A 26,573-nucleotide genomic window follows, 5' to 3' on the forward strand; every position below is an offset into this window, starting at 1 on the left:
TTTTCCCCAACTAATGTCTGGATCTCGAAATTAAAAATCTCAGTCTTCACCAGGATTTGAACACGGGACCCCTCAGTTCGTCAGCCAATCTTTTCTACTAGCTATCGCGCCTATTGTCTACGGGTGTAGGCTGTAACATTAGTTAGCATAATGTGTTAGATTAAATTAGTATTAAATTAGTATTACACTATAGAGTCTGTAAAAGATTTATTTTTTTTAAGCACGATGCTCAAATGGTCACTTTTATAAGAGAATATTATAAAACATTTAACAATTCAATAGTGTCAATATGGCACACATGCGGCACTTTGCACTTTCAGTGGCCCTTCCGGCCCATTTGGGTACCGACCCACCGGGCATTTGCCCGAATGCCCATATAGCCAGTCCGCCCTTATTCCCTTAACTTAAGACGTTTAGATCAGCGTCAAAAGAAAATCAGTTTTAGCGCAGTCGTTATAGGTAAGCCCTTTTGGCACTATTACAAAACCCTGACCTACATAAATAAATAATTATTGTCAGTGATAGCGTTACTTGATTTTTCCCCCCAGATATTTTTTTTACGTACTTGGTTATTAGTCCTTTTATTTTACTATTTCGACTGTCATATTTGAACATTAAAGCAATTGTAATGAAAACTAACATGAAAAGGCCTATATTAATTTCTATTTTCCTAAAAATTGTCCCCACAGAAACAATTCCGTTAGTCATTTAGTGCTAGGTCTACGACGGCCTATTAGAAGTGTATCTAGTAATAATCTACCATTCGCCGTCATTTCCCATTCTTTCTAACCTAACCTCCATTTAAAAATGCAAAAAATGAAAATATAAACAGTGTGACCTATGAGCTTCTAGATCTAGATTCTAAACCTATGTGTTTACTTTCTTGGATTTAAATAACACCATTATTTCCTTTTTGCATAATAATAATAACTAATAACAATATTGTGATATCACATAGCTAAATCTATGTAGATCTAGGTCAGTGAATTAGTCTTCGAATATTCCTCACCTAATTTCTAGACTATGTTTATTTTTAGTTAGAAATGTGTGTAGAAACCAAAAATTTGACTGGCAACATAGTGAAACATAGGGTAGTTAGACATCTCAATAATATATAGATTATAGATCGACATCGTTGCCATGAAATAGACTATTGTTGTAGATCCCATAGATTTACTATAGATCTATATCTTCTAGTATATAGATCTAGATATATTTATAACAAACATTTATTTTTTTTTAAATTAGGTCTACATTATAGAATCTACTCACTCTAATCATATTCTAATCGAGATCTGCTGTTGGATTACGTTTGTGATATTAGGTCTAGAATCTAGATTCTAATTAGGTAAGACTTAAGTCTTAAGACTAACTAACTTTAACTCTAACTTAAGACTTTAGTAAGACTCTGTAGACATTAAGTAATTAACTTTTAAGTAAGTTTAAGACAGTTTATTTAAGTACTTTAAAAAGAGTTTAATAGATATAAAGTCAAATTAACTTATTAATTAGATCTAGATTCTAAGTCTTAGAATAATAGTATTAATAGTAACTTAGAATCTAGTCTAGTATTTTTTTCATTAAAATTTAATAGATCTAGTCTAGAGTCTAGTTAGTCTAAATCTAATAGAACAAGAGTCTAGATCTTGGACTTGGTCTTGTACTTTTTAATTGTCAAATAGTAATACTGTTACTACTTATTATAACTACTTAAACTTTGCTTACTTCTACTTAGGACTACTACTATTTAGTCTAGATCTAGAATCTAGAATAATCAAATACTAAGATTCTAGATCTATCTAGGATTTAATCTACTGTTTCTACAAGAGAGTCAGAGTGCAAGTCTTTTAATAAAAAATAATAAAGAATTTTATAGATGGTAATTTTCATCTTTTGAACAAGTTAACTGTTAAGTTAGATCTAGAATCTAGATCTAAATATTTTTACATTTGTAATTGATGATCTATAGCTCCATAATATTAATAATAATCATAATGGGAAGTGTTGGTTAGTCCAAGGAAAAAACTGCAAACATCTAAAACTTATCAACCTTTTGGCAATAAAAATAGGATAAGTAGATATATGTTGTTTTGTTTCACTATGCTTAGTTACAATAAAATATGATGTCAAAGAGGGTCAGGTCTATGAGGTCCTGTGCTGACATAAGCGAACACGTTCCCCCGCTGATAATCCTATATATAGATCAGTGTCCTTGGTCATTTTCTTGACATTCTTTTGTTTATCAAGATATGCAACGTCTCCACACTCTCTCCACAGTGGCCACATCAGGAATCATAGTTTGATCGAAACCAGGCAAAGTCTGACCAACAGGACAGTGTTCCATACAACACTGAGCAATAATTGCATGTTCTGACCTCCTAAACCGCACAATGGATCATCGCGATCCAGATGACACATAAGCTGCCAGACACCACAGGCCCTCTATAATTTTAACCACTTCAAATGAATGATTGCTCAGATTTCTGCCATTGCCTGCTGAGGTGGGCTCTGTGCTTTAAGATTCATAGCTGCTAGTGCTCAGTGTTGCTAGGGCATCTGCTGCTTCATTGACCCTCAAACTTCAATATGAGGGCATACACTGCATAAAAATGGCATTTTCAATAAGTTGGCATATAAAATAATGATAAAAAGGTGCCTCATTAACGCACTTGGCCTTCCCTCGCTGTCATACAGGGCTAAGACTGGAGTGAGAGTCGGTTAATGTACCATTGTGGTTGCTCTAGTTTCTTTGTTATCCTTGTCAATTCTTCATCTGTGGAACATGCAGTGGAGCAGCATGGACCAGAGAGCTGTCTAGTTCACTCCTGAGTTGACTACTAGGGCCCCTTACCAAGATAGCAGTAGAAGGCACTTGATGGGTAGGTTCTAATTGTATGTAGTGCCATCAATTTGATTTTGTTGATGGGATCTTCCTCTTGGTGGCACCATTCTGTGCTAATAATGTCATGCTAATTTGTAGGGTTAGAAATATCCTTGATGGAGGACATGCACTTTTTCTCCTAATAAATGTTCTGTCAGTGGCGAAGCTTGCTTTTTTGTTTTAAAGACAAATTGACACCTAGGTGTAGGAAGAATTGCATTTTAATGTGATTCTTTTCTCTCCACTGGTTTACTCAAATAAATGTAGGCTGAACTCTTGGATTGCCCCTTTTACAGCGGCCTGGAGCTAAGTTACTGGCTCTCTCAAAACATAGCTCTCATAGCTACACACCAACCAAACCTACCACAACTAAACATACTAACCAACCAATCAACTAGCCACAACCAACCAATCTACCAACCATAGACATCACATGGCCTACATTGTTCCAATGTGCCAAATATCCAACTTACTAACCAACCATAACATAATCATTCAACCAACCAACCAACATACCAACCACAATCAATCAACCAAACATCCATTCAGCCTATGAACCATCTAACCAACCATCCATCCATACATCTTTAAGATTTAAGCCATTGTTTCTGTAGTTAATAGCTTTATTGAATTTTAGTACACTTGCATGCCTTTAGTAAACAAATATAGAAAAGAAAATAAACATACATATAAGTAACTCTGCGGAGTAAAAAACAATGGAATTTTGGGCCATGAGGCCTTCATCAGCTACAAGACAAAAAAGACAATTAGAATTAACACAAAATAAGCTTTTAAAAGTTAATTTATCTGTCTTAATGTTGTTCTCCATCGAGGCTGAAAAGAAATGAACTGCACTGGTGTAAAAGCAAAGATAAATGGGAAAAGAGAATAGTGTTAGACTCCATTTCATTTTAAATAAAAGTGTGTTGATCCCCTGTGGTTGAAGAGTGCTTGGCATGTAAATAAATTTATTTTCGATTTGCAGGTGTTTTTGTCATTACATTGTTGTATAGCAGTGATGAGAAGATCAGTGGTACCCTTGATGTGTGTTATTTAAATGAATTGATACTGGCTTTTAAATTTGCAAAATTTCAAATGACTCTAAGGTGTTCTTGGAGTTGTGTTTTTAAGGTGTTGCCTGCATTTCATTATTTATAGATCATTTTAAACTTAAAGCATATTATCACATGTATGACTCCTCTACTATCACAGTTAAATTTACCACTTATCTTGATGGTCATTTTAGGACAGTTGATGGTGGGTGTAGCGAGGGTGTATTTGCAGGTCTGACAGTTATGTTGCTTACATGTCCAAGTGCCTTGTTCACTCAAAATGTTTTATGAAGTTCAGTGCGCATTAATATGTCTTGTAAGTTTTGGTCTCGCCTGAATACCACAAGAGGTGGGGATGAAAAGATGTCGCAAGTATGTTCGGCGGCTAGGAGAACGTTTTATATTAAGGTTTTTCATGAAATTTTCTTTGCTTTCACGTTGTGAGGGTGGTAAGTTAATATCAATTTAGACCTCTCAAAATTGCTAGATTATGTTTTTTTCTTGAAAACTTGTTCTCTTACTGTTATTTTTCACTCTTGACCTTCTAAGTCTATTCTATAACAGTGCATGAGCTAGAGCGCACCTTCTGCACTTTGAATGGTGGTGTGCATGGCAGAGTTATAATAATATGTTATAAAGTATCATTCACATTGTTAAAATTAAATGTGATGACAAAGGGATAGGTTGATGTTGTAAGGTACAGAAATTATCAAACATTTTTTCCCCTCTTTAAGTTATCAAGCATCTCAATTAATCACAGCATAGGAATTGCATAAAAAATGTTCTAATTTCCCTTTTTTTTTTTCTTTATTTTTCTTTTTCAATCACCTTGAGACAGGTCATTGTAAGGTTTCCCACTTCAAATATCTACCTTTTCTGCTGTCTTGTTGTCTGGTGTCACACCAATACCATTTCATTCCGCCTAGAACACTCAGTGTTGAGTCTAAATTCACACTGCTCAATCGGTAATTGCCTCCTCCTCTGTCTCTCAATAATGTTATTGCCATAGAGATAGTGGCATTGTTTTTGTACTATGTCAATGGCGTGTAATGCATCTGTTCATTGTTCTGTCATTTAATTGTTTGTGTTGGGTTGAGTTGTGAAATATTTTTTAGTGTTATTTCGCACTTAAAATGTATAGGAAACTCTAGATGTTGATGAGTTTAATTGTGTAGGGAGCAGAGATGAGAGGGTGGGGGAGAATAAGAGAGAGGGATGTGCTGTGCAAAACTTTGTGTTTATGTGTTAGTTTAATTTGCATATTTATTTTTGCACTGGTATCTGTTTAAAAATATTGCCTTTCTACTTTTGTTGAAAATAGTGTAGAAAAATGGTGAAAAGAAATTGCAGACTGGCTCCACATGTCTAGAGACTTAGAGATGGGAATTGAACCCAACTTTTAAAGTTTGAGTTCAGTTTGGTCAGATTTAAGTTCAATTTTGGTTCAATGATGACTATGGTTTGGTTTTGTTTAGTCAGATCTAAAGTTCAGGTTCGGTTCGATGTTATGAAATTAGGTATTTGCAAAAACTATCTACATGTGATAATGTTCAATTCAATTAACATTGATACCTAACCTTATTCAGCTTGTGAACAATATTAATTTCCCACACTCGTGTCACGGACCACATAAATGAAAGGATATTTTAAAAAATGTACTTTTTTTTTTAGAAATCAATGAATATATTGTTTTAATCTAACTCATGGGATGTAGGAAGTTTATTTGAAACCAACTTCTGAAAATCCCATTGCATTGATGAGATACCAAGTAGAAGCACTAAATCTAGCTGTGATTATTCGATTTTGGATGATAGTTACTAGGTCATTTTTTGAGTCTGGTTTTGAAGATCAGAAAAATGGGCCTCCATGGAAAAATGTACATTTGTGTCAGAGCATTCCTAAAAAAACGGAACCATCTAAACCTGATTCGAAGGTGCCATCTCTATTAATAAAAAATTTTTGGAAGAAGGCCTACCACAAGTTTCAGCCCTTAGCTGCACTATCTTCTTATCTTCATGAATGACCTCCCAGTCCTCATTTCAGTCAATAAGGCACTTTATGTAGATGGCCTCTTAATTTGGATTACAGAGAAATATCCAGTGCTGACTAGAGCCAAATTAAATAGAGCCCTCACAACTATCTCCTCGTATTCAAAATTATGGAAAATGGAAATAAACAAAGAAAAGTTGGTTTATTCAATCTTTAGCCACAGCAACAAAACAACAAAATAAACATCTTAAAAATACACTCACAGCCAATAAATAAAGAAGAAAATCCATCATATCTAGATGAAAAACTATACCCAAGACTGTCTCTAAAACAGGTTTAAAAGAAAAAGCATCACAAAGACTTAAAATAGTAAAACACCTAGCAGGAACATCCTGGGGAGCCAAAAAGGAAACCTTACGTCAGTTATGCTCTGGATACATCAGATCTGTCATGGATAACTGTCTCTCCATACAAAAAGCCACCAACAATACCTATCAATCATCGTTAGACACATTCCAAAACCAAGCCTTGCGTCTAATCGGTGGAGGTATGAGAACAACTCCTAAAGCAGCCTGTGAAATAGACACCAATATTGAACCTCTTAAGTTAAGGCGCAACAGAGCAGCATTAGAAGCTATTGAGAGATACAGAAGGTTGGAGGATGACCATCATAATAAACTACTGACACAGAGAAATAGGAAAGACAAACAAAAAAAGCAAAGAACTCTGATCCAACTTATGATCAACTAGCCCTAAAACACCATCTACCCAACAACAGAGAAAGAAAAGTCCAAATTTTTAAACATAACTCCTGGACTTAACTACAAATAACTGACCATTAAAACACATTTATTAAATAATACCTTAACAAAAGAATCAAATCCACTGGAGCTCTAAGTAGGCATGATTGAAAAAATTGAAAGTTGTCCTCATAGCAGCTATCTCTTCTGTAATTTTAAAATTGCATTTCGTACTGCAAGTAAGTACCAAGAGTTTAGTGGTATCAGATATGTCAATGATGAGGTTGTGTGTCAATGTGTTATGGGCCATTGACTCAGACTTCAGCCTGCTTTTCTTTTTGGGTGTGCTCCCATAGCCTTTGATCATCCAAGATCATTTGCAAGGCAGCAGGTGTTTATTTTCATAGATTTCTCTGCTAGATGAAGTGTTATATCTAGCTAACGAGCTTCATCTACCCAGGCTTAGAGTTAGAGCGCCCTAATGCAATAATTTCCCTGGATTTCTGAGATGTTTTTAGTAAATATTCTAATCACTGGAATACTCCACTCATCCTCCATGAATGCAAACCAGTTGGTCCGCGGCTGTTTTTTTTGCTATTCACTGCTAGCCCTTATATCTAAGGGTCCTTCCCCTATCCGCCACCTGGGGACAAGCTCTCATCTGAATCACAAGAAAGACGCCTATTATAATTGGACATAACATCAATGTCAATTTGTTGATACTTGGTCGTTGTTTTGTATCTCTCCAAGCAGCTAGTACAACTTAATCAGTTTACTTATTTCGACTTAGATTGTCCTGCACCATTCGATGCTTTGGGTGGCAATGACTGGGCTAGGTAAAGGCGAAAAGTTGGTTTGATTTGGGGGATGTGAAATCATATCTTACCCAGCTCGCTTTGACATCAGATTTTGTTTTAAATATATGTATTGGGATTATTTAAGGTTGAATAATTTATAGATGTTTGTAATTTTTTTTCCTAGGTTTAACTCATTACAGAACTATAAAAACTCAACTTAGCTTAACAAGCTCAGTATGGTTGTTTTAATCTAGATCTAGATAAGACTATATAGGTGTGTCTTGCCTTAAACATGTAAAACAAATTATTTCCTCATTTTGGAAGTGTTGTGGTGGGTGTGATAGACAAAACTGCAAGACTGTGCTAGATTAAGAACACAGATGGTACTGTGGAATTATTTTAGGTCAGTCATTCTAATCTTTGATGTTAAAGCTAACTGAACTTCAAAGACCCAATCTAATATGAAGTCAACACTGTGAGTACTTGTCCTAGTCTAGATACTAGACTAATGTCAACTATGGATTTCATTGCCTCTTTGGTGCCCTATCACCATTCTCCTGGTATTATCTATTTCTGTCATTGTACAGGTCTTAAAGTAGAACATCAAAAACTTTTATAGTGGTGTTGAGTCTCTTAGAATAGGGTACAATGACTCATCATGAGTTGGTTAGCGAAAATGATTTGATAGACAATAATTAAATGAAGTAAAATAAAAGAGTGTGAAGGCATACACATTACTACATTTATTTTTATACATTAATATTTTTAGAAAAAAAGATAGATGAAGATGGTTGCATCAGATAAGCTAAAATTAAAGAAAATATAGACATCATCTCTGAGCTTAGTCTGGTAATAACCTGGATTTATGAAGTAGTCTTTTCATATATGTAACTTTGCTATAGATGAGAATCCTGAATTACGTCTATAAAATTGTTCATTGATTCTTCTAATGAATATAAAATTTGCCTAGTTTGGTTTCCTTAGTCTTGGATTCAAACATCTTTTCTTCTTAGTTTTTATTGTGTGGTTAGGGAGAACAAATTATTTTTGATAAAATTTTATGTCTGAAATAATCAAAGATTGAAGGTTTGTTAAAAAAAATCTCTATCTTTTCATCTTATTTACCTTGACCATTCATCTGCAGTACCATTTTGTTGTTAAACTTCAGTATTTTTTTGTGTTCGTTATCAGAAAACCGTTATATTTGGTTTAGTACTAAAGGGAAATGAAATCCCTTTTTATATAAAAGCAATAAATTTTTAAAGGACCACAAGTTATTTTAATTTTAGATTATGAAATTACAAATGAAAACTCATCAAGTTACTTAGATCTAAATCTAGATACTAGATGTAGGAGATCTCATCTCATTTGTCCCTTGACTTTCGAGGTAAAGGTGCTATGTCAGTTTGCTTTAACCAATTCACTTTTCCCGGTCAGCTGCTGTTCTTAGTAGGATATCCAGAGAGAGGCCTGTCCATTCTTTTTGTTATCTAGTCAGCTTTTCTTTAAAATGTCAGTGATAAGCTATTAATATATATATACTTTTTATTTACACCTATTTAATTAAAAAAGTATTAAAATGATATTTTCCCATGTTCATTTTAATGGTAGCATAATGTGTCTAAACATTGTATTTTTATTATGGGATAGATCAAATAGTCAGAGTTGACTTTGTTAATTTTTTTTAGTACATATAAGATTCTAGAGAATGAGTCAGTTTTATCATTTGAGCTATTTCTTATTAATTATATTTAGATCTATGCTAGAGGGATGCATTTTTAATGATGATAAAAATCTAAATGTAAAATTAATATATAATATTATAAATGTTATAATTAGGCATTGTCTATGTGCTCAGTATTTATATGGCTTCACAGACTGATTTGTAACCTTTACATTTAGTCACATATAATGACACAATTAAATCAGTAATTTGCCAGCAGTCTGTTTAAGTTGTAAGTCATTGGCAACTTTCTTCAGCAGTAGCGATTCTATAGATCTAAAGTATTTCTCTTTAAATACTGTAATTTAATGATAAATATATATCCATTATTTAAAAAAAAATATTTTTAGTTTCAAAAAAGTTTTTAGATGAAGTGTCATACATTATACCAATTTATAGTGTCCGTTTACTTAATCCCCTGGTCCTAAAACCCAGGTCATTTAATCCCCTGAAAACTAATTTCTGTTATCTTTTTATTTAATAAAATTTAATCCAAGTTTGAATTATTTAAAACATTTATTCTTCAATATTTCAAATAATTAGTTTTGTATTTAAAAGGGAAAAAAAGAGTCTTAACATTAAATAAACATAACATTTAACGACATAAATAATATAAATCTTTAACATCTAGAAGACAATCCATTGACTTATATCTCTGTACAATGTTTGTAATTCATATCCTTTTGGAACTAGTATAGATCAACCTCAACTATTTCTTGTCAAATCCAAAGGCATTTCTCTGACAAAAGCGAGAAAGATGACAAATGACAGTATCAATTAACAGTGTGATTTTGTTAAGTTGACCTTGTCTTATCTCATGTAGGATTATTACCACTTCCCACCACATGCTGGGCTTCTCTAAAGGATATATAGTAACCTGCTCACTTCTCGTATTTTGTCACACCTTAGTGAGAAGATGAATAAGTTTTGACGTGGTTTGCACAGAATAATCTTGACATCCCTAAAATCAAACAGAACTAAAAACAACTAAAAACCAATCCAGCTTCACAATATATTATCTAGAATATTACTTTTTATTTACATAAATTGTATTTAAAAGTCCTTCACAAAGGTATGTCTGCTCTCATTGTGCTAGAAACTTTGAAACTCCTAACCCCATTTTATATCTTCTAGAAAGAATGTGTTATAGTTCTATTTATTTGTTGAAGGTCTATATGCCCCAAATTAGTACATAAGTGAGGGAAAGCGAACACTGTGTGTACAGATAAAAAATCAACAAAAAGCATTACAAATTTAGGTTATTTTATTAAATATTCTTTTTAATTACACAATGCACTAAAATATATTTGTTTGGAGATTTAGTGATCAAGGTTGGGATTTTAAAAACCTGTATTTCTAAATAATTGAATTGAATTACAGGTTAGTTATGCTGTTTGCCTGAATTTTTTTTTTTTACTATTGAAAATTGTTGCTTTCAATTAATGGATACCAATTGATAATTACAAATTAATGTATAAAGTCATTATATACATAATGATAGTACAATAAAGAAATTTTATTTTTGATGTATTTAATTTTTAAATATGCAATATTCTTTGCAAAAGAGTTCAAAGTAGGTCTACATTTTTTCTAAATCAAATGAAACCCTCCCTTTTAAAAATACAATAAAAGTAAACATAACAATATATCATAGACTTAAACAATAAAAAATGTTTGAACTGCTTAAATTAAGTGATCAACAGTTGAGGTGATGGGCTTTTGTGTTAGGCTGGTTACCATGACAACGAAATCTGTCCTCGGATGGAGCCTATTGCTTAAGCAGCCCAGTCTGAGGAATATAAGTGAACGTAAGTTGGAGAAAGAGGCAGAAACTGTATTAGTGTTGACTAGATGACTATTGAGTTTTATTTTAGTGCATGATGGGTTTGTATTGATGACTATACTGTGTGAAACACACATCTTGTGCTTGTCATAATCTAAGTCCATTAGAAGAAATACTAGAAAATTTAAACTCTTTGTCATTTATAAAAAAAAATGGAAATATAAAATAAAGCCTGGTACCTCTATGCACTGTAATTAATTAATAATGATATATAATTTACTTTTTGTTTTCTCAAAAAAAAAAAACAAAAAAAAAACACATTTAAAATGCATTTTAATTTTTAAAACTTGTATAAATGTTTTTTTGTTCCCAATCTATTTTTATTTCATTTCTACATATTAAAATCCTATTTAAAATTGTATTCCTTTGTTTAAGACTAAAGAAAATTTAAAAAAAAATTCATATAGTTTACTATAAACCTGAAAAGCTATTGTTTGATAAATTTTGACAGAGCTGTAACCAAAATAACATTATAGTCTGTAGCTTATGTAAATATTCTACTGAAATAATCTGGTATGATGTCTGCTTAAATGTCTAACTTCAATTTCCCTCTTGGTGTACTTGTATATAATCTTGTTTTTAGTGATGACTTCTCCTGTAATAGTTGCCTTTCAAGCTAATAGTTTCTACCTATGTAACTAGTCAGTTTTGTGCTTATGTAGTTGATTAAGTTAAAAACATCTTAGAATATGCTTGACTTTACTACATTTTAGTATTAAGATATTCTTGTCAGATACCACCTACTGAATTCATCTTATCTAATAGTAAAAACAAATATTGCTACACAGCGGAATCTGCTTAATTTGAAGTGGTGGGATCTCTGGGGGGCTTGAAATAATCAGTGTTTGATTTACACTTCAACAAACATAATGGTATTTCATACTTATCTGTTTCACTTTTTTTTTTTTGGCAAAATGTTCAAGGAAATAATTGATTTCTCTAAAATCACTTTCTTGAGCAGTGTTTTTTTTTTTTTTGTCATTTTCTTCATTTCAATTCTTATAGTTTTTTTTATTCTTTGGACTTTAAGAAATGATGATGCCATTCTGTTAAAACTTGTATTGATATATCAAGGAATTATTAATTAATACTGTGTGCCTATTTCTTATATGTGTATGAGGGGGTGGGATAGGTGCCATGAACACCACAAGCCCTTGTCCTTGTATCCATGAGGGAAAAAAGCATACATCACATAGAACATTTTCAATGTTTCATATACATTTCTGGCAACCTGACATAGCTTACTTCAAATTAACCAATTTTTTTTTTCTGTAATACAAAGAAAGACCTATTCCTAACTATGAAGTGAATTGGAATTAAGCAGAATTTCCGTTTATTTGAGTTCAAATTATTTGCATTCTACTGTATATTCAAAATAGCTAAAGTTAAACAATCATTAAAAAAAACTACAAACTATTTTCTTTTGCAATATAAAGTCAATTTTTTAAAAATACATTTTTTTTGTTTCTTTTGTTTTTGATCTCAATAGGTAGTTTTAGTGGCTTGGGCTATGCCATGCTTGCAAGCAAATGTGATTCTTGTTTATTAACTGAAAGTTTCAGCTTTCTTTATGAGCAAAATTGGTTACATACATTGGATAGTTTAATTTGTGGATATTTGTGGACTTTTTTTTTTCAATTTTTGGTTTTCCATTTTCATAATGCCTGCTTGTATGCTGTGGCCAATTGAGAAAACTATGGCAAAGAGAAAGCACTATGACACACAAATAGGAAATCACAGCTGTATATTTAAAAAAAACACAATATTTTGGTCCCATGCAATGCTGTTTTTGCTAAGCCTTTTTATTTGAATACATGTCACATGTATGTAGATATGAACGAGCTCTGGCAATTTTTAGTTTCCATGACTATTTTAGTTTGTCTTTCATTTTTTTTTTTAAATCAACTTTTATCACAATGGCTCATTATATTTTTTGTTTGTTATTGTTGTAGTGTTAGTAAAAGTTTCATTTGTATAAGATGTGTGGTAAAAAGTCAATTAATAAACAAAACAACTAATACAACTATCACACTTGTAAATATTATGTTTAAGCAGCTTGAAAAGCTATTGTTATGGGGTAGCATTGGAAAAGAAAGCTGGGAAATAAAATGAACTTGTGTACTAGTACTAAAATGTTTTTATCACCCCCCACCCCCCAAAAAAAAAAACTCTCCTAAAATTATTGTGCATGAGCACATTTGTAAATTCTATGTTCATAAGCTGTGACCAACTTAACTTCAGTGGTTGTGCCTTATAAAATTTCTAATCTGTACTAATATTTAGCTATTTAGCAAAAAAAAAAAATTATTTTTTTTCTGAATTGGCAGATGTTGTTTGGTATTTGCTTAATAAATGCAGAAATATATAATGATTTTGTTTAGTCTTCTGACTAGTATTTTAATAACATAAAAAGGAGGTTAAAATATTTTGTTTGTACCAGTAATTAAGAATTGAAAGAATTTGTTTTTGAATGCAATAAACTTCTCATCATTTTCAAAATCTTCCTGATGACCACATTTGAAACATGAATTTATTTCATTAATATCTACACTAGTTCTACACAGTTTATCGTGACATATTTAGCTTGTTGCACTTATTTATTTATTATACACACTGTAAATGTGCAAATTGGCTCATTTAATGGCTTTAAAATTTCCTTGTTTAATTAACAAATAACAAATGATCACATAAAATATGTTGACAATTTCAATTCAACTCTCTCGTAACAGTTCTTCCTCAATCACAGTTTCTAAATGGTGACCCAAAAAATGAATGTGGACAAAATAGCCTCAATATTTTTTGGTTTTAGCTTCTTTTTTTTTTTTCATTCATTTTGCAGTAAACACTTTAGATATCGTAAAATATGAATATGCAACCATAACAGAATACAATTCATAATAAACAAAAATGTATTATTTAAATATATTTATTTACATTCCTAAAATGCATTTGAAAAACACACACGCATACTTTGATACTTGTCAGAATTACAAAAAGGACTTTCACAAAGTCAAATTGTATCCAATGCATTGTAGAAACACCATCAGTGGCTTGTTTCCATCCATTGGCAATGTATATGTCTGTTAAGTTGTAGGTACTTTGTCTTGCTTACAGTTTAACTTCATTAATCAGCATTGTATCTAAGATACCTGTTCTAAGTGTACTACTGATCTATGAGGGTAGACATTGAGCTGACTTTACACTTTACTACATACCTGTGAAATTTATTAAAGTATGTTTTCAAGAAAAAAACAACTGCTCATTTCTTGTCATGGAAAAGAATGTGAGAGGAAGATATGGTGTTTATATTCTTGCCTCATGGAAGGTGTGCTTGGGAGAGATGGGAAGTTGATTTACAATTCAAATTGACACTCTTAAACCTTTGATATCTATAGTGATGTGTGTTAGACAAACAAAAGACAGGAATTAGCAACATTGATGGTAGTCAATTCAAACAAACATTTTGCAAGATAAAAAATGTAGAAATGTTATTGCCAGCTTGATTAATCATGACACACCTCCTAAGTTTTCCAATGATATGTCACAAAATGCCTTGGTTTGATCAAGATTTCTGACTATAAAACAGACATGCTACACACTTATCATTATATACCTCACCGTTAAAAGGGGTCACCACATTTTAAAAACATAATTTTGTAGTAAATTGTGCATTTTAAACATTAGTAAATAAGGAGAATGAGATTAAATTTTTTGTCAAGTACTTTATTTATTTATTTACAAATATGGCATACTTTGAGATCTGTTAATATTTAGCTTGATAAGGTAGAAACCTAAGCAAAAATTTTGCCCAGGATCTTCACTTGCTAAAATCCGGTATTTATCATAAATAAATCTATATCTATGCTATTTTGCCTTGCATTATTTTGTCCTCTAACTCTTCTAAACAGTCTCCTAAGAACAGTTTCTCCATAACAGTTGCTGTGTATACTGTATATATGATGCTATATTATCTTCTAGTATTCTATCTTCACTTTTCTCTGCCTCTTTATCTGCACTGTTGTCTTCTGCTTTTACTCCACTGTGTAGTTTTTCTGCTTTTAAAACATTTATTTCTCTAATTGGATGGTTTGAGTGCATTGTTTCTAGAGGTGCACAATGTAGAACTGTATTAGAACATTTCTTTTAGTTTTAGGTACAAGTCATGTAAGCTTTCTAGAAAACTAGTTTTAACATTTTGTTTGTGCGTGAATTCATTTTTGAACTTTCAACAAAATTTGTCATCAGTGTATTTTATTTGTTTTGGCTCTAATAGCTTTGACTGCTCTAGCTCAAGTAGGTTTTTAACATGTGTCTGTTGTTCATTTTGTCAGAGACTTGCTCAACAATTTTAAGCTTTTGAAATGTTATTTGACCAATTTTCTTCTTTTTTTTTTTTTTGAACTGTGAAAGGCATGACAGGCAAACATCTGGTGTTTTCCTATGGGACATTGAAATCTGGAGAGCCAAACTTTAAAGTGATGAATGACCCTAAGACTGGAAGCTCTACTTTTGTTGGAAGTGGAGAAACTGTCAAGAAATTTCCTCTTGTAGTGGCTTCTGAATACGCTGTTCCATTTCTGTTGCTTGTGGAAGGCAAAGGAGAGGTTGGTTATTTTTAATCCCTAGTAATTAAATTTATTTATTCTAACAAATAATTTGATATAATTGATATAAAATGAGCATAGTAAAGCAGTTGAGTTTCACTCAATATTATAGAGACTTATTTCTTTTTAATGTCATGTTTGCACCAAAGACTTTTACCCATTTTTCTTCTTCATAAGCTACCAGTCATGTTCATGTGTAAGCAAGCTACTGTTTAAGTAATTCATAAAGTAGCCTAACACTGAGTTCAACTTTCATGATTAGTAGAGATAAAGGATTTATTGTGACATAACAGGTTTACTCTTTCTTAGTAGCAGTCATTAGCTAGCTAAAAAAAAAATCAATAAGACTTGATATGTATGAAATACAGTAAACATACATTTAGAAAACCTTCTCAAACCAAATAAAAAACAAGGATGCTTGGGCCACAAGGTCTTCATCAGCTACAAACAAACAAATAAAGACAAACAGTTAAAACAAATTAGTATTATCTGACCGTTATTGTTTTCTATTAATTCAGAAAAGAAATGATCTGCTCTATTTTCTCTCTCGTCAGAAATAAATGAGCTGCACTGATGTAAAAGTGAAAGAAATGGGGAGTGGTGGTGCGGTCTGACTAAGAGCAATGGGAAAAAGGCAGAATGTTTATCACCATGTTATTTCAAGAATATTGTGTTTCTTGTTTAGGGTGCCTGACATGTAAAAAAGTTTATTTTCAATGTGCACATGAGTGTTTTTGTCATTACATTGTTGTATCACAGTGATGAGGAGATCATTGGTACCCCTATGTTGTGGTCTATTAAAATGAATCATTTGTTACACTTAGGGGATATTTGGGAATCTCTGAGTCCGCCCAGCTCTAATGAGTACCTGACATTAGTTGGGGAAAAGTAAAGACAGTTGGTTGTTGTGCTCAAATCGAGAGGACCCGTGGTGGAGGCTAAAAAGGTCGGAACAAACAACAATAGCTCAGTGGCGTACGGGACACTGCCCCATAGGTGCGTACTTCGCCCGGTTCCGGCCAAATTTTGATGCCCGTTGCCGACACTGTGGGGAATCAGAAGAGACTGTGGCGCACGTCTTGCAAGAGTGTCCGCAGCTCCACGAGCTGCGGGAAGACGTATCCAGTGGTTCACTATGTTTGTATGGAAGCTATGAGGCACTACGCCAAACAGCAGAGTTCCTTACCAGGGCACTACGGGAGACCTAGGTCTCCCTGCCTTGTCACCAATTGGAGTTCATCTCTCAGGTTGTTGTGCTGGCCACATGACACCCTCGTTAACCATAGGCCACAGAAACAGATAAACTTTACATCATTTGCTTTATGGTCTGAAAGGGGAGCTTTATTTTATTTTTGTTACACAAACACAAACAATGATTATAGAATATACTCAACTAATTTTGATTTACATTAAAGTACACTATGGCTACTTAAGGCTCAGATATTGTAGATTAGCATTAATGCTTTTGTAAATAAATATTACTATTTTAAACATGTTAACTTCCAATTTTACTCCTGCATTGAGTGTTTTGATTAGTTAACCAGATTCTTCCTAATAATTTGAGATTGTCAAGTAAATCCTATATTTAACTCACATTATGTACTTATCCACTGTCAGTATCAGACCAGAAGCAGTTCCTGGCCATTAAAACAGGAACCTGATAACCAGTTGATAGTTTGAAATACATGAACTAATGCACATACACAGCAATACATTACTCATATTATTTTGTTATATTTGTTATAATACATGCTGATCAACTTCAGTTCATCAATCAGTGAGTTTAAAACATTAAAATGAAAAAAAAAAAATTAACATAGGTATGTTATTTAAAAGTTTTGAGAAAGTTCAGTAACAAAAGCTATTTACTAGACAGGTAGGGATGGTATCTAATTTTACTATCCGGTCAAATCTGGCTCCAGCCAAAAAAAAAGTACTAATGTGTGATAACAGAGTAGCTTACCAAAACAAAGGCATTTCTTAGTGAAGAGCATTCAACATTCAAACATGGCCCTTTTGGTATTGAGGCAACTTGCCAGGTAAACCAATATGACAAATCTAAATTCTTTTTTAAGACAAGTAATTTAGCAGAAAGCTGCCTAACTTGATACTAATTTAAAGGTACTTAAATTTGTGAACTTGTATTTATTTATTTAAAAACAAATTTATGGCAAAAGTAACACTTTATTCTAATTCTGTGCTTTCTGTCTACAGAATGTACAAGGAGAAATTTATGAAGTGGATGATTCTAAACTAGCTTCACTAGACGAGCTGGAGTGCCACCCAGATTTTTATCACAGAAAAAAGACTGATATAGTTATGTATGCAGATCACCTGGGCAACAGACTCATCCCCACTATTGTCAAAGAGTGCTGGGTCTACTTCCTCCCACACTACAAACCTGAGATGATTGACCTACCTTACCTGAAGAACTACACTTCCATTTCAGATGATCACCCACCTTATGTAGAAAGGTATAAGCGTCATAGACCTTTACAAGAATTAGTCCTACCTTAATATTATCTTAAGAAGAATAGATGTTTACATTTATTAGATTGCATATATTTAATGATACTTTTTTTTCCATATTTATTGTCTTGGGACTTAAAATCTTTAGCTGGAATAATGAAATATAAATATATATATATGAGTTTTTCTTTCCTACTCCACTCCATCCTTTTATGTTTGTGTGTGAGACTTAGGTTGTGATTAATTAACATATTTGCTATTTGTTTGTTGCATTTTCAAAGCATAGCCATGCATGTGCTTGTTTCTATTCACCTTAGATTGCAAACTTATTTCAATGCTGTGAGGAATTGGTTTGAAATAGTGTCGACTGTTGATTTGCAGTGTCTTATAGTTTTACAAGGATATTTTAAAACTTTCTGATATAGTCTTGTATTTGTTTGAAGTACCAGATATAAAGTCTAAATTGAATATTTTTTCTTTCATGATTGACCTACAGATAGTGAATCTCATTGGGCTGATCTACTACACATATATTGTTGTAGACTTATTTATAGTGAATCCCATTATTAAGACATACTCAATCTTGATCAAGACTTACTGATAGTTCATTTCATTGTATTGTACTACAAACATTTCTCAAGACTTATTGACAGTTCATCTCATTGTGTTGATCTACTACAAACATTTCTCAAGACTTATGGAACTGAATCTCATTGTGGTTATCTACTACATTATACATTGTTTTAGACTTAAGGAACTGAATCTCATTGTGGTTATCTACTACATTATACATTGTTTTAGACTTAAGGAACTGAATCTCATTGTGGTTATCTACTACATTATAGATTTTTTAGACTTACGGAACTGAATCTCTTTGTAAAGATCTTTTTCACTACAGTTTTCATTAAATGTTTTGTAGAATTTTGTTCATGTATGGCTGTCTTAAATTTTCAATTTTTCCTAGTGGTATTCTTTAATATCTTTATCAGCCAATATTCAATCAATGCAGGGCAAGATATCATTCAATCAAATTTATGCTTAGACATAACAAATCTTTCAAGATTGTATCATATGCTTGACCTCCTACCATTCAGCTTTAAAATATTTTTGTTGATTGATTTTCTCAACTACTTATAATATTTTGCTAATAAAATCTAATGTATTTTGTTTTGTATGTATTCACATATCCTTAAGTATTTTGTTGTAGGAAAAAAAAATTCTACCTACAATAATAAAAATACATTTGAAACTTTTTTTTTGTGTTGTAATTTATTTTTTTTTACACATTTTTTTGATTCATTTTTTAAATTTTGCTTTTTCATTCACTTTGAAAGATATTATTTAATAATTATTACATTGATCTAGTCCTAAAATTTTATTTTGGCTTCAAAAGTTAATGTATTAGGAATCCATTTACTAGTAACAGTTCCTAAATTGTTGTGAAGTGATACATCTTTTAAACAGATGATAAAGGTACCAGTAGCACAAATCACAACAATAATTGTTAAAATTGCAAAACAAGATTGATGCACTGAAAGTTTTTGCCACCTTGACTGGGTAATGATAATTTGCAGACCATGACATCAATATTAAAATATTAGCCTGTCGCCTTTTATTACATAAAACTGTGTGTACATCAAATATAACTGGCAACTAATTCAATACAGTTAAGATTTTAAAAATTAAGTTTCTGTTAGTAAGTCTGTTTGTTTGGTAAAATTTATTTTCTTTTTATAAATATATATATATATTCCTGAGTTTTATCACTTGGACCAGCTTATTCTTGTCAAATAATTGCTTATATTCTGGATAGATTTGAAACTTAAATTGTTGTCTGAGGCATCTGGAGATAGAATGAAAATTAAATCCAGTTTCTGGCTTGAGAGTTTGCAGAATAACGAATGTGCTTACAATGGTAACCTTTACAACAACAGCCTGTCTTATTTCAGAGATTTTATTATTTATTATTCTCAGTTTGATCCAATGTTTGGTTTTTGTTAAATTTTTTCAAAAACTTTTTTCTAATATACAAATTCTTTGTTTATTATTTCAGTGAAACTTTGAGCCGTGTTGTTGATATATGATAACATGTGCATGTGGAGTTGTTAACAAGAGTGATATTAGCTGCATCCATTTATTGCATCTCAAGTTTTGTTGTGACTAAATTGTAATTTTTTAAAGTAACCATTTTAATAACATGTAGATCTAACTGGCATGAACTTCTATAACAAATCAGTGGAAAGGTCAATAGTTCCTTTGGCATGTTAATCTTTAATTCATTTGTTTTTTATAAATAATTTAAAATATCTAACTAAAAATTTGTAGAAAGATATATTTCTGAAGTAAGTAAATGTATGTGTCTCTTGATGCAAAAATCTTGCATTAAACTGATTTTGTGTTACAATGTAACTATAAATACATTTGTAAACTCTTGGATTTTTAAAATATTTACCTAAAATGGGAAAATATTGTTAATTATGTCCAGCTCTTCAAAGTACCGATCTATTTGTGAAGAGTAAAGGTGATTGTTCTACTGGCCATTGGACAACCTTATGATGCATAGAATTTTAAAATTTCCTTGAGGCATAAGGCACTATGTAGTCTCGTGTAGTTGAAAAGTCATTACTTTTGTCTTATGCCTACACACATTATGAATATAACTCTATTACTAAATAGAAGTAAAAATGATTTATACTACACATTTTATTTATTATTTATCCTAAAATGCTCAAGCTTTTACAAGTAAAAAAAAAAATTAAACTAAAACCACAAATGGGCATACTTTATTATATTTCTGTTAGAAGAAGAATTCTACACTAACCTTTTTTTTTATTAACTCGTACAAGTGGAATGTGTTTTTTAATGTACTTTATACAGTGATAAAGCATGCCACTCAAAAACAAACTTGATTCTTATCAATAGCATCAATCAAATGTAAATATTTCTTTTTAGTATATTTTTTTAAGCATATGCTGAATTGCTCAAGTGAAAACAAATTTGAAGTTGGTCCAAAGCGTAGTCTTGAAATTTAGTGTGACCATCTCCACAAGTCTCTTAATTTATTAAACACAGTTTTAGCTTTGTAGTAATTTATGTTCATTAATGGCTGCTCTTTTGAGTTGTGATCAGTACAGGGCAGATAGAAGAACTACTCTGTTGTGAAAATTTGTGCTGCTCTTGATAAGGGATCTTCTTTGAGGGTCAGGTGCTTTGTGCTTTGGAAGTTGAGGTGGTTCTTGATATGGATGTTAAGGTTTGGGAACTTCTTGATATGGAAGTTGAGGGCCAGGTCCTTCTTGATACAGACACTTCTTTAAGGGTGGGGTGCTATTCCATAGTCTGCTATGCATAAAGTGTTGAAAGAAAATAACTTAAAATTTTGAATTGAGTTTGTAAATGTTGCACAATATCAATTTTTTTTTGCATGAAATGTGCTGTGATTACCTAATAAATGATACTAACTTAAGTCAGAAATTTATTTCTAGCTGTAAGCAATATAATGGGACAATTGGAGTCTCAAGTTTTTTTTAATATCAGTTTAATGCAACAATGATATGGGTACCAGGGTTGATGTCATTTATATTCTTTATTGTATTAATACTTTATTTTTTACTGTTTGTATTTTAAATAAAATCATTGTTTTTTTTACTCTCACATGTTACTACTGTTTTATTTTTTTTTAAATCGAGATAGTAGTAAGTAGTAGTAAAGTTCTCCTTTTAGACCTTGTGGTCCATAGGGCAGATGATGTAAAGATAGTAGCAATGTAAAACATAGTCTGTTGGTTTTCTTACTTTTTTTTTAAATTCAAAGTTGTGAAATTAATGAAGTAAAATTCTTCTCAATTATTTGTTACTTTGTAGTTTTATATTTTTTTTTAGTTATACATGGATACCTTTAAAAAAAACAAACAACAACCTTTCTTTTGTATTTTTAATTAAGTATTTGAGACTCTTTGTTTTGCAGAATTTTGTATAGGTTTTTTACATTTTTTGTTACAAAATAAAAAAAAAATGCTGTTAAGCTAATAAAAAAACAACTTTAAATTCATTCAGAATCAATAAAATAATTTAGATTAAAAGAGTTAAAAATAAAATGAAAATCTATTAATTTTGGGAAGACTTAATTTTTGTCAGAAATTACTTTCAACAGATTTTGGTGCAGATGCCTAATATAAACACTATACTTTAATTAACTTTAAGTCAGACCTACCTAATGTAAAGTTACATAGCATTTCAACTAAACAAAAAAAAAAGCCAACAACAAAACAACTTCTATATCTTCTCACCTTGTAGACAATTGGGATTGCACTCAGAAAACTTAATATTCTGTATTTATAGGGGTCCAATCATATTATATGGGCCATCGTGATATGTTTAGTCTTATAATAATGGCAATGTCTTTAATTGTTGTCATAAAAAACAGAATATAGAAACATATTTCACTTAGTGATCTTAAATCTAATATATATAATTGAAAGTAAGGACTATGCATGTATGTATGTTCAGAATAAAAATTGAAACTGTTTGATAAAACTTGTCATAAATGTTCTTTAGATCATGGCGGAGACTGGGGGGGGGGGGGGGGAGCTAAAAATAGAAAAAATTATAAATTTATATTAATTAAGCTGCTATATTTTAATGGGTAAAGGCATTTTCACAGTATTTTATATTTGGTATGTCGGCTAAACGGGTAAACCTATTTTTACATTCTACTTTTATTTTCATGGCAAAATTTTAAAATGTGATGGGAACATTTGTCATGTTTGACATAGATCTAAATCCAATACTCTAAATCAGTAATACCCACATTAAGGTCCATGGGTCATATCCAGCTAGTATTAAATAAAATTGATCTTCTGCACCCTTTTTACAAGGCTTATATTAACTCACTCCATCTGTCTGGGTGGAATCCTTTACACGTTATTTCTCCCTCTTCCTATTCTCTGATCAAGTTTAAATTTTACTTGCACAATTGTACATTGCTGATGACAACACATGAATTAATAACAAAATTAACCAATTAGTTTATAATATTTGATATAGAAAATGTTCTAATTGAAGTGGAGATAATCCTTGTGTATGTAGAGAATTGAGGTAAAAAACAACAACAATAGACTAATTAACCTTTTTTTAAGTACTTACTTAGCTCAGAGGTAAACTTGTTAGCATTCCATCATGTAGGCTTGAGCTTCAATCAAGACTATAGTGACTATTCTTAAACAAATTGCCTTTGAAATGGCCCCACATAAACCTTCTCCCATACAGTATACCCAGTCTCTTCCCCAAGAATCCACAAAATTGGTTGGAATCTACAGCACTGAGCATGTATGCACCCTGGACTGTCATTCAGACTTCTCAATGGTCCCAGTCATACCCTGCCCACTGCCATCGTCCTGCTGGAGGTTTGGACTAGAAAGTATATTAACTTAAACTCTGAAGGAACATATAAAACATTTACAAAGTTACAAAAAAAAAATAAATTTCAATCACATAAATTTATTATTGTTGGTCTAGATCTTTTAAAAATTAATTACATGACCGATTCAAAATAATTGATGCAATTTCACTCAATGAAAGCTTTGTTTTTAAAATGTGTTTTTATACATTACTTGTTGTTTATGAGAAAAAATGGAAGTTATGTGTTATATAATCTTTCTCAATGGGCTGTTGATTTTTTTAAAATAAGGCATTATGGAGCAAATTAAAGCAAATGATGAATAAAGCACTGTCTGCTAGATCATAGACTAAGTAAAGTCAGCTGTAACATACTTAATTTAGATACATCCTAGGCAGAAATGAGAATTTATATTTTTTTTTGTCTAATAATAGAATATATTTTTTTAGTCTTAACTTTCTATAGGTACAGCATAAATTTGACAATTTATTTAATCATCATTTCTGATATAATGTAAATTATGTGATGTTTGAATCAGCAGCACCTTTCTAATTCAAGTTTTTACAACCATTTGTCTTCCCTTGCAGGGCCTCCATTAGTTTCAGTATGTTTAAGTATGAAAGTTAAACCAAATCCTCTCCCCTCTGAGAGTAGCTCTCCGCCATGATGTGTTCACTCAGGAAGATGCCAGCCAAGAGTTTCGCCTCCTCTCCTTGTACATACAGCTCTGGATCAACTTTAGACAGTCAGAAAGGAAACTTGTCATTTCATTCTGTTTCTTTAGCACTGCTCATTGTGTTCCTCCTTGTTGAATAGAGTCTTGTTTTGTCTTGTATATATTCATAGGATGCAATTCTTTTGTCAGTTTGATAAGGCAGAAACATATTTTTGTTAACCATTTTCTTATTTGTTACAAATTTAAAAACCAGAAATTATTATTATTTAGAACCTGGCTTTGCCAGTGTCAAGATACATTAAAAAGAAACACTATTCTTTGTTATCCCCATAATATTTTTAATGATGTGACAGTCTGCACTGCTTAGTGACATTGAAGTAAAGAATCTCCTATTGAATGATGTCTGCTAGATCAGTTCCAATCACACTTAGAATTACTGACATCAGCATTCTCCAAGCTTTGGCTGTCATTTTTTTCCCCTATCATTTTGATAAACAATGATACTACATGTTATTTTTGTTGTTCCAATAGTTTTCTAAATAGATATAGTGCTAGTTCTAGAAGAACATCTCCTGAAAATATCACACTTTATTATTTGTATGTTTTTTTTTATCACAAATGATTTTGCTATAAATTATATACAAGTCATACACAGAGTAGAGTACACATACGTTTGTTACTGTTAACTTTTTACTGTTAAAGTTGCTTTATATCTTGAAATGTACAGCATGTTTTAATCATTTTTTTTTAAATTTATTTTATGAGATGATTTTCATCATCAGAATGTTTTAATGCCATGTAAATATATTTGATCAGAAATGTTTGATAAATGTCTGACTACTTTCTGTTGATAATTTTCATCCCAAAGTTCTTTTGCGTTATAGCTGTCAGAATTTATTTCATTAACAATGTGTTATGGGATTTTATAAATGAAATCATTTTCTTTGAAAAAAAAAGAATTGTATAATAATTTTACTGTTTAAATGTAGATAAGATTATTTATAACTTCTCTTTAATTAATTATAATAAAGTCAGATTATCTTCAGTTTTTATTCTTTGGTTACAGAGCAAATGAGTAAGTGTCAGAAACAAATTCTCTTGATAAATAAAGGTTGGAGTTCACTTGATGTTCTCATTGTCTCTGCCATCCTCTGGGTTACAATGAATTCTAGTACATTATATCTAGGTCCAATATTGTACTATTTGTATCACTCTTTGAAAAAGAAATGCCGTAAATTTTAGGTTCATGTTTAATTTGATAAAACAGTTACTTTACATTTGTTGGCTAGGTATTTGTTAACTTTCTTTAATGGAATTTTTAATTGTGTGTTTAAATTTGTATGTTTAGCACAATTCCTTTAGAATCCCTTCATTGAAACAAAATTTAGTGTATTGATTTTCTATTTTCATTTTTTTTTAAATAATAGTAGTTACATTAAGATTATATATATATATACACACAGTGCTCTTTTTTTTAAATAGGTGCCGGTACTCAGTGATTAGGTGCCGGTACTCAGTGATTAGGTACCGGTACTGAGTGATTAGGTGCCGGTACTGAGTGATTAGGTGCCGGTACTCAGTGATTAGGTGCGGTACTCAGTGATTAGGTGCCGGTACTCAGGAGTTGATTGCCTAACGTTTAACTACAAAAAAAATAATTAAAATACAAGAAAAGTAAAAAAAATTTCAAAAAGCTGCCGGTACACCGTCACAAAAAAAAGCCAAGTATATAGGCCTATATATATAATGCAGCTTGTCTTCGTGTTCAAAGATTAATGAGGAATGCAGTTTTTCCTGTGGCTATGCACCCCCAGCTGTGACCTACATATTTTGCCATAAACATTGTCCGCAAATGGTTGATTTAGATTTTCTTTTCCCCGTCTACGTCTGTCCTCGGCAGCGGATTTTCTTTTGGTTTCAAATGTGTATCCTGCGGCCTTTGTAAGTGACCTCCAGCTGTCTCCTTCTGAAGCTGCATGCACCAGGTGCTCTCTTCTAGGTCAGTTAAAGCAAGTTGGCGCCTAAGCTGGTCTTTGAAGCGTTTCCCTGGGGCCCCTCTGTTACGTGGACCACCTTTCAGCTCACCAAAAAAAAGACTGCCTGTGACATATGTCCACCCCCCATGTGAGATACGTGCCTTGTCCCTCTGTACTGTCATTCTCAAGATATAGTTATATGTATCTGATTAGTTTCGTAAAACATTGATAAATGTTATATAATCCTTATGTTTATATAAGATAATATTTTATTTATGTTTTAGGAAACTAATCAGAAAACAGAATATTTTGTTACTTTAAATATTTAAGAATACATTAAGTCTTTTTTATTTTGAAATTACTTTGTATAATGTGTTTTTTTTAATTGATTATATTGTTACGAATCTCACTATCCAGGCTCTCTGC

The 26,573-nt window shown here is 31.7% G+C and overlaps 1 protein-coding gene across 5 annotated transcripts; it reads left to right on the forward strand.

The window, feature by feature from the left end:
• Positions 1–1,030: 1,030 nt before the first annotated feature.
• Positions 1,031–25,587, forward strand: LOC106079341 (gamma-glutamylaminecyclotransferase-like). Of its 5 annotated transcripts, XR_001219989.2 has the most exons (5): positions 10,774–10,990; positions 15,436–15,629; positions 17,844–18,103; positions 20,152–20,246; positions 24,083–25,587. XR_001219989.2 is itself a non-coding variant. In XM_056045517.1 (4 exons), the coding sequence occupies exons 2-4, from the start codon at positions 15,438–15,440 to the stop codon at positions 24,120–24,122; spliced, it is 492 nt and encodes a 163-aa protein (XP_055901492.1). In that variant the 5' UTR covers positions 1,031–1,348; positions 15,436–15,437; the 3' UTR covers positions 24,123–25,587. The 5 variants fall into 5 exon arrangements, 4 of the variants coding, with proteins under 4 accessions (XP_055901492.1, XP_055901493.1, XP_013095950.1 ...); XM_056045517.1 differs by lacking the exons at positions 10,774–10,990; positions 20,152–20,246 and adding an exon at positions 1,031–1,348; XM_056045518.1 differs by lacking the exons at positions 10,774–10,990; positions 20,152–20,246 and adding an exon at positions 7,478–7,934.
• Positions 25,588–26,573: the final 986 nt, after the last annotated feature.

Source organism: Biomphalaria glabrata, chromosome 11 (genome assembly GCF_947242115.1).
Source record: "Biomphalaria glabrata chromosome 11, xgBioGlab47.1, whole genome shotgun sequence".
NCBI classification, from domain to species: domain Eukaryota; kingdom Metazoa; phylum Mollusca; class Gastropoda; family Planorbidae; genus Biomphalaria; species Biomphalaria glabrata.